The 9,412-nt window shown below is 51.0% G+C and overlaps 1 protein-coding gene across 1 annotated transcript in view; it reads right to left on the reverse strand.

Moving 5' to 3' along the window:
- The window catches only part of TXNL1 (thioredoxin-like 1), a gene marked incomplete at its 5' end in the record, with an annotated part of 12,758 nt that overhangs the window by 938 nt on the left and 2,408 nt on the right, over positions 1 to 9,412 (reverse strand). The window contains 4 exons of the mRNA XM_010140006.1: positions 4,953 to 5,057; positions 6,897 to 7,069; positions 7,650 to 7,719; positions 8,089 to 8,211. Coding sequence (XP_010138308.1) covers positions 4,953 to 5,057; positions 6,897 to 7,069; positions 7,650 to 7,719; positions 8,089 to 8,211 — 471 coding nt within the window. The remainder of the gene's footprint in view (positions 1 to 4,952; positions 5,058 to 6,896; positions 7,070 to 7,649; positions 7,720 to 8,088; positions 8,212 to 9,412) is intronic.

Genomic DNA, 9,412 nt, shown 5'->3' on the forward strand with positions numbered 1-9,412 from the left:
CGCCCCCTCGAATGCACTGAGAGCCTGCAGGCAGCGGCAGCGCCCTGCGGAAGGGGGTCTGGTCCCCTTCCTCAAGATCACTGAACACAGCGCGCTCAGCTCTGGCGGGGAGCAGCCGGAGTCCACCTGAACGGCGATTTGAAGATGACGCTAGCGGAGCGTGGCACTTCCCTGCTCATGGTAATGCTGAAATCAAACAGCACCAAACCCGGCACACCCCCAGCCCCGACCTCGGGGAGTCTCAGGGACCCACTGCTCTACTCCTCCCAACCCTGCCCCGTTCTCATTTCTTGTCTAACTTCAAGAGGGAGAGTTTTTCACTCTGCAGCTGCTCTTGGCCAGCTGAGTTACCGCCATCACAAAGCAGTTGATGAGAAATACTTCTAAAGACCATTTTCACCTCCAAGGAACCCTTGACCAGGAGTATTTCACTAAGCTGCAAATTCAATCTAAGCTGAAGGGCAGGAAAATCCCAATTTGACAACATAAGGAAAGAAGAAGAAAAAAAAGAATCAGAAGCCCAATCATTTGCATTAAGATCCAATTAATCAAGTTAAAAAAAAAGAAGGTTAAAGTTGCCAAGAAGCAGTATTTATTCTCTGGGTGTTTTCAAAGCACCAAACTGTGTTCACACACAGATTAAGAAGAAAAAATTAAGACAAGAAAAAAGAAGGAAAGAAACTCCGCAGTTAAAAGATTACAGATTAGGTGTTAGCAAGTGCGGATGTCACTGAACACCACTGATACCAGTCGGAGGCGGAAAGGGACAACACGCCCATGTGTATTATCTGCGAAAATCAATCACACCGACACGGACAGCTTGTCATCACAGGTTCAAGACGCCCATTTCTGCCCATCCCACCCCACCCTCCCAAAAGGGAACAGGCTTATTTACACTGCAACCAAGCACGGGACACGATTCTCTCCTCAGAAGCTCCGTTTTCCTTCCCTTCGCCTTTCCTTTCCTTCCCAGCCACCATCTAGTCCTCCTGCGGTGGGGGTTACAGCCCTTCATTCCCGCCCCAGAGATGACCGTCCTGGAGCAGCCTTTTCTTCTACTGTTGAGCTTTTTCCCAAGCAGCAGCCCAGAGCCCGACAGTGACAAAGCCACCGCTGACTCCACGCTCACTGCTGGACTGGAGACACTTTATGGCTGCGCTCTCTGGAGCGGAACTGGGTTGGTTTGTTTGTGTTAAAGGTATGTATAAAGCGGTTGAGCAAGTAACATCAGGAGGATGCTCTTGGAGAGCCTTAATCAGGCCATGGATGTACACACACTCACCACATCCTGCCAGTGTCTCCCCTGAGCACGTGCCCAGTGCCCCTGGAGGGACCGTAAAGGGTTGTGCTTGCTTACTACTTGCTGATGGGTCACAACAAAGAGGAACACCAAGGTATTAAAAAGTCAAGTCTTGGTAGAGCATTTCACAAGCTGCATCTCAACAGCTTTACAAAATTCAGTATGGGCTGGAAAACGAGTCCAGAAATAATTTGTACAAGGACAGCACAGTGTTCACAGTAATGGTGGGACAGAAATCTGGTAGGACCAAAAGGTAAAGAGAAGTGTCGAAGGTAAGATTTGGAACGGGGAGTGGAGGGGAAGGATGAGCTGATGAGTCAGAAGGTAGAGAAGGCTTTTCCTGGTGGCAGGAGGTGCAGAGGAGGCAGCTCTTGCATCAGTGCTGAGATTGTGGAAGGGGTGAAAGAGATGCTAGACAGGCAGAGGGAGCAAGGGAGGAGCAGCGAGTGAAGGCCACTTCCACCTTAGTGCTACGTGTTAATTCCTTCTGCCTTTTTAGTTCTTTAGCAAGAGCAAGCTAAGCTGAAAAACGAACCAACCATGACAAGAACACAAAAGCAGCAGCACACGGTGCAAAGCAGCAGCTCTGGGAGGAAAGCAAGCCTTCAGCAGAGGGGACAGAAACAGCCCTCGACCTGCCGCTGTTCAGCTAGGCCCCAGCTCAGCCCTGAGCAGCAGATGTTTTATTCCTCAACAGCAGAAATAAACACTACCACACTGGACAGCGTCGGCTGCAGGCTCTTCCTAAAGCTGTTCACAAGTTCACTCCAAGGCTCCCAGGAACCTGCCTAACACTCAGCTATCGATCAGCAGTGAAAAACCCTCGACCTGGCGCCTTTTCTACCCTTCCGGCTGCCTGCCCAGAGGCATCCCACCAAGGAACAGCTTTGTGTGCTGGAAGCAGACCTCAAATGAAGTCTACAGCCCAAGCACAGACTGCTACAGCAGAGTGCAGCAACACCGAGGCCTGAGGTCAGACCCTGGGTGGCCAAGAAATGCTTCTGTCCCTCTTTTCTATCACTCCAAAGACTTCCCTCCTCCCCAGAGGATAGAAATCCAGTTGTGTGTGTCCTGCTCCTTGAACAACACACTAAAACAAGCTTGAAAGCAGCTTTTGTACCTTTAGTCAATCCAGCAATACCAACTACATGCAACAAAACGAAAGGGATGTTTTACAGCGAGAGCAGCCCGTCACAGGAACAAGCTCTGCAGGGATGCGGCAGGGTCCCCGTCGCTGCAGCTTTCAAGATGGGGCTGGACAAGGTGCTGACAGGGTGCCAGACAACCACATCTCGGCTCCCTGTCCCACGCGAGGCGGGACCAGGTGAGCCTCTGAGGTCCCTTCCAACCTGGGCTGTTCCGTGATTCTACGTATGGCCAAACTAACTGGAGTCTCTGGTGAAGGACGGGGCCACCTCCAGCTGCTCGGCACTCCTGTCATTTTTTGGGGTGGATGAACTCCAGCTTTCTAGGTGATGGCACAAGTACTGGGAACTGCCTCCTCATGGAGCAAACCATGACTCTGCTCCCAGCCCGCTGGGTGTCTGAGCACCACACGAGCAAAGGCAAGCTCTCCTCAGCTGTCTGAAGGACACGGGAGCTGTGGTTATGCACCTTGACCGCCAGCTGCGGTAACTGGGAGCATGTCTTCAGACCCGCCCTTCCCAGCTGGGAAGCACAACACACTAGCCTGGTCCCTCGCAGACATATTTCAAATCAACACATCGGTTTTCTTTTTTTCTTTGAAGCTGAGCAGTGATGGGATCAGTGACAAACACGTGACTGGGGTCACAGTAACATCCACTTAAGTCCTTCAAGCGAAATATTTAACAGCTTCTTACAAACTCTTCTCAAACTCAGGGAGCAAAGCATTTCCCCACCTCATTAATCACCTATTTCTACCATCATCAGAAGGGAACTGGGAGCAGCAGGGACAGACCGAGACGAGGCAGATGATCGCAGTGAGGAGTAGTGTGGGTGACTACTCAAGGAGAGGAGAAGAACAATCAGGTTTCCCAGTTGATCTACAAACCTCAGTATAATTAATGCCCAGCACTACATTAAGGTTTCATAGCTGAGAGGGTCACTGGAAGAGAGGAAACAACAGTTACAACTCCCCAAAGTGCTGCAGCTCTGCCAGACTCCAGCTCCCGTGTGTGACGAGGAAATGTTTTAACAGCCAAAGATCAAAACTACCCGGTCAGGAGCGTTACAGAGAGCGTCGGCACGTGTCTGCGCTGAGACAGGGTTAGCTGCTTCCTAACCCAGCAGCGCCTGCTCCCGAGCAGCTCCTCCACACCCGCCGTGACCAGCACAACACTGATGCCGTGGCACTGGCTGGTGCACGCACTCCGCGGGTTTGGCCCCCTCCCCTGCACGGGCACAAAGCCCCGCTCCTGGGTGGTGCCAGGCCACTCCTCTGCAGTGGCTGATGTTAAACTCTCGGTGCTTTCGAAAGCAAAACCAATCTACGGAGATCAGAGGGGACTGAACAGATGAAAGGCTGGGTCAGAGCCGCAGCCCCTCACATGACGGACTGCACATCCACGAGGTGACAACAGGAGTTGCAGGGGATGCCCGAACACCATCAGTACCACCAAAAAAGCCGCACAAACCAAAAGATGTAAGCGGACTGTAAACCGGTTAACGTGTTTCTAGTGCGGGGAGAACGGGAAGTGCTGCGTCAGGAAGGTCTCAAACCGAGATCCAGTTCGTTTTAGTACATTAGAACAGCAACTACAACGTCTCCAAGTTTCGTTGAAAGGCAGCACAACCTGTTAAACTCACTCCTATTTCACTTCACCATCACCTGCAAAGGTATTAAGTTCTACGTGAGGAAGCTAAGATCGAGTTTTGACGTTAGGAATTCCACGTGCATGACGTGTGGGAGAGCGTTAGTGCTTTCCACCCGCTGACGCTGCAGGTTATTTGTAAAACAGGTTGAAGTGCTCCCGATGTTACCGGTCACCCACAGGGTAGTTTGCAGGCAGGTGTTACAGCAGTGTCTGCCCTGCTGCAAAGGCTACAGTTTAAAGCAGTTTATTTTTAAAAGACTTAAGTCGCCAGTAGCTTTCAAGTTTCAATCCTTTCAAACCCATTTCACATTCTCGAAACAAAGGAATCAAGACGTGAGAGTGCCCTGTGGTTCAGCACTAGTACGACTGACGTCAGGCTGAAACAAGGCTCATTTCCTCTTGAAAAAGCAGATGTCTGATATGACAGACACCTTGTGACCAAATCGTTTGCAGATCTCAAAGCTTATCCAGTGCTGCCTGGTGAATAAAATCCTTCAAAGCAGAAGTCAGGTCAACCACAGGTGTCTCACTGGTACATGCTTCTCTACTTCCTGAGCACCACCAGAAAGCAAGTTTCACCACCAAGCGTAAATCTCACGGCTGTTTCAAAACCTACGCTGCCCATAGGGCCCTGTGTTTTCCTACACACATTCTTATTGGTTGTTTTTACGGAGCTGATGAACAAAAACATGTAGGCAAGACCACAGACCTGCGAGATAAAGCTACGCGTTTTCTCTTGGATGCCAAAACTACCTTAAGTGGCGGAACTGTAGTAACACCCAAGTGTATTTGCCCCGTCAACCCTTTTCTGAGCAGGTTTAAAACATTCAAAAGTGTGTTTAAGAAAGAGGACTCACTCGCTTGAAGTCGTTCATATTTGTTGCTTGGACTGGAGTCCCAATGAACGTGAAGTATGTAATTCTTGTGGTCTCTTCATCTCCGTGATTGGACTGGACGAACAACTACAGAGAAAAACCAAACACAGGAGTTACGGTGAACTGTCCATCCCTGCATTAATACACACGTCAGCCGCCCGCGATGTCTGAACTAACCAAATCCACCCTTTCGCCGCTTATCAAAGCCTCGGTAGCCTTTGGAGAAGCTCCTGTCGTCTCAGTTTAAATAACAATTATATAGAGCGCTACTATTTTCCTGGTAGTCTGTAAAAAAACCCACACAGCCTGGATTTCCCCAGATTCCACCTCTGCCCCAGACCACTTCAGCCAGGAAAAACAGGATCTAAGGAGTCACAGTTCACCAGTCGCTGGAATCTGACCCAAATGAAGGTAAACACCGTTTAACCGTGTTTGCAGAGACCCCGCAGACTGTTCACGTGCAGGTCACGAATACAGCTTGCGGGATTACGTGCTTTACAGCATGAATTCTGCATCTGTGACACCCTGTGAAGCCACCCAGAGCTGGAGGGGAACACGGCTCCACGCACTTGCCCGACCCTTGGAAATCTTTTTGTGACACAGTGGAGAAGCAGGAGCTGCACCAGCGCAGCCGTTCCCCGTTCCCAGCAGCTGCCCTGTGCTCAGAAGGGCGCGTAAACTCCTACACAAAGGAGGTGTAGGGAGAGCGAGGGGTAAGTGCTGCAGAAAGTACTCTGCCCACAGAAGGAAGCAAAAGAGCCCGTCACAGCCTGACTGCCGTCGAACAGAGGTGCGCTGTGCTGTGCTCAGAGATTCCACCCCAGGAGCAATAGACATGCAGAGTTCAAGGAGTGCAGAGAAACACAAATGCCCCGGAGGCAGCAGCAATGGAGAGAAGCACCCAACAAGCAGGAAAAAACCAGCATTAGATATGCTGAGTTACAGAACTAATAACCCAGGCGAGCTAAACCTATCCAGCCTGGCAGAGACACTCATCAGGGAAGGGTGAACGTGCCAATGCTGCCCCGGACGTGTCAGGAAGCGTTTTCATTCACACAGGGCAGAAAAGCAGGACACTGTGTCATTAGGAACCAACGGAAGGGTTTTATCTGCAGGACCACACGAGAGCTCTGTGACCTGCACCGAGAAGCCGGGTGTGGACAAGGTGACTGGCCACCTCGCTTTCAGGAAGTCTGACACGGGGACTCCAGGTTTAGCTGGGGAAGCAGGGGAGCACTGTGGCAGTGCCCACACAGGCAGAACATCTACTTCATCCCCTGATCGCTCATCTAGTGTTTGCCCACCGTCCTAAGGCTGACACGGGGTTGTATTAACGAACAAATACATGTCAGCGCAGCGCTGGAGGACATAAGCCTCTGTGACCAATCTCCATTTCGTCTAGGGGAGGATAAAGCTGGTCACAAAGGTAACTCCAGAGCGGTAACAGACTCAAAGAGGAGTTATTTAGGGTAGAGAGCTCTCTAAAAGACAAAGGTGATGGGATGAAGACCCCTCACAGAGAGCTGGTACTAAGCTGAAAGACGTGGCGAGCCCTCCGCGTGCTGCGCAGAGGACTCGGCCGTTTCTGTGGGCAGATTCCTGCGGAACTGGACTCCTCGTCTCCAGCTCTTCATCTGAAGACAAGACCCTCGTCAGATGAGCAACCCGAAGGTTGGTCAAGCCGCAGGCTGTGTTAACAGCACACTAACAGCGACCCTGACGGCTCAGACCCGGTTAGAAGAGACGCATGTGCACGTAGCCCTGTCTCACTTTAAATTCCTGCAATGCTTTTAGCCTCAACACAGCGAGCAGTGGGCAGAGAGGGTCTAGGGACACCCACGCCGAAACCAAACGCGCGGGGCGCTTTAAAAGCCTGGGGAGGTGTCATTCGGCCCGCGCAGAGCTGGGAACAGCAGCTTTACTTACAGTTACACTGTTAACATTCTGAAATTTTACATAGCGAAGCTGGACAATACCATCTTCTTTAATATCATCTGGCGTCAGCTCCAGGGCTTGAGTGGGTTCGCTTCGCTCTGCTTCTTCAAAATCCATGGATCGCGGAAGGTTGATGAAGATCTTTACGTACTTTGGACCCTGCCCTGTGTTCAAAGACAGCAGTGGTGTTCCACTGTTCAGCTGCCCTAGGAGCCCACGCGTATCACAGCCTCTAGACGCCACCGAGGGCAGCGCCAGCTCCCGCAGTTCTGGTATCTTATCCTACCCCACCACCCCGCGCACTGGCGGGCATCCAAAGCTGCGCTACTCGTCTTATGTGTCAGAGATGGAATTCCACCACCAAAAATCCAACAAAAATCTAAACAGACTCGATTTTCTGGGACATCTGACATAATTTTCTAATGTAAACTGAGTTACCAGGAAAAGTAAGCTACACCTTTCAGGAGCTCTCCCATGAATTCTGGAATTAAATCTAAATTCCTCTGTGCGGCACATTGAACCACGGTAAATACTTACTTTTGCATCACACCAAACACCCACGCACGAGCTCAGCAACAAATTCTCTCATTTGGTTTTCGTGTAATTCATTTACAACAACCATGCTGGAGGATCCTCAGAAGGCAGAAAGGTCCCAGGGCCAGCAGTGTCGTTTTTAAGAGAAGTCAGCTAAAAGCGGTCGCAGCTCTGGTTTCAAATACATGATTAAACAGACGCTTCACTCACCGTTATCTGGCCCCTGAAGTTTCATAGAATAAAGCTTGACAGGTTGACTGAAAGCGACAGTAATAAGCAGCTGTGGAGAAAAGAGAGGTGCTGTTAAACGCTGTTTCCTACATCCTGAAAAACAAAGCCGGCACAACAATTAACCAGAGGTCGGTCTAAGCGTTGAAATAAAATTCAGTAGTTACCTCACGACACTGCACCAGTTGGTCACTCTAAAGTGTCAGCAAATGCTGTCCTGGTCGGAATTCCTTCCGTACATACAGGGATGTGACACTGGAAATGCCTCCCCGAGCTCTGCATGCTCATTTTACCGACACCCTGCCTCTACCTCCCACCCCAACTCACCCCACCAGAACAACAGAGAGCAGACGAGCCCTTAAAAGCAGGCTTGCAGAGCAGACCGTACCTGGAAGTACCTCACCTAAACCCTCCACCGTACCTGCTCGTCACAGTCCGATTCCAAGTAGGTCGAGTCTTTGCGTAAACAGTTATCGAACCCGTGCTCGTCGCTCTCGTTCAGACACTCACAGCCGGCTTTGTTGATAAACGGCATCAAATCCATCTGCAAGGGAAAGCAAGAGCGTGGCTGAGCGCACCGTGAACTCGTCTGGGGTCAGCGAGCGCTGGAAGGAACGAAACTTCTCATTCAGCACCTTAGAAGAACAGGATGCACGGAAAACCTTGGTGATGCACGGAAAACCTTGGTGATGCACGGAAAACCTTGGTGATGCACGGAAAACCTTGGTGATGCACGGAAAACCTTGGTGATGCACATCACAAGACTTTCCAAACAAAAACCCACAAATCCTGGGGTACTTGGACGGATCCTGCTCTTGGCTGAACGACGCTTCCCGCTCCGTTCCACATCCTGCCCCCCAGAACACAGCTGGCCACTCTGGGAATAAGAAGTTGGATATGGGGAGAACTTCAGACACACTTTCGATAAACAAGACCCCCACACTCTTCACCATGAAACTGCTTGTTTTGCTGCTCAGCTCTTCTGCCAAGGTCCAGTTAAAGCTCCGAGCCTGCAGGCAGGGGCAGGACAACCTGAGAGCCAGAGAGCCACAACTTCCTGCCTGCAACTGAACTAAACCAAGTCCAATCGAAGCACAGTAAGACAAGCTAAAAATCAAGTCTTCCGTATCTTAAGGCCTGAAGTATCAACCTCTCACACCGTAACAACACAGACTCCAGCTCAATATACAGTCACAGAACAGTCCAGACATAAAGGAACTTCTCGGCGACAACCCAAAATACCCTTCTTAAAGGGAGGGATTAGGTCCCACAGGATGAAGTGTCACTCCTGAAGAGCACACACCGGCCTGGAAATTGCTGTGTGCAACAGCTCAGGCTACAGCTTGATAGTACCAACAGGCTGCTGAGAGCACAACCACCTGCTTCCCGCATGTCACTGCCCCGGCTCCTGCAACAGTGTCATTCTGAAAGTAAAACCAAAACCCTTATCCCCTCCCAACAGCCAAAGGAAGGCTCAGCTCCCAACTCACGTGCTCGGGAGAGAAGGTGCCTGGAGCCAACACCAGCCCCGTCTGGGTCAATAAACCAGCATTTCAAACTACCACTGGGAGGTCACAGGGGCTGCCACAACCCGAACGCACTCAGGACTTGATCCACAGGGGTACGACACCACCTCCCGCAGGGTTAACCTCTAACAGAAGATGGTGCGGTCACCTCACAACCAACCCAACCGCGCAGAGCTGAACCGGCCACTCGAGTGACTGTCAGCGCGACCAGGGCTCCAA

Source organism: Buceros rhinoceros, unplaced genomic scaffold (genome assembly GCF_000710305.1).
Source record: "Buceros rhinoceros silvestris isolate BGI_N320 unplaced genomic scaffold, ASM71030v1 scaffold42657, whole genome shotgun sequence".
Lineage (NCBI taxonomy): Eukaryota > Metazoa > Chordata > Aves > Bucerotiformes > Bucerotidae > Buceros > Buceros rhinoceros.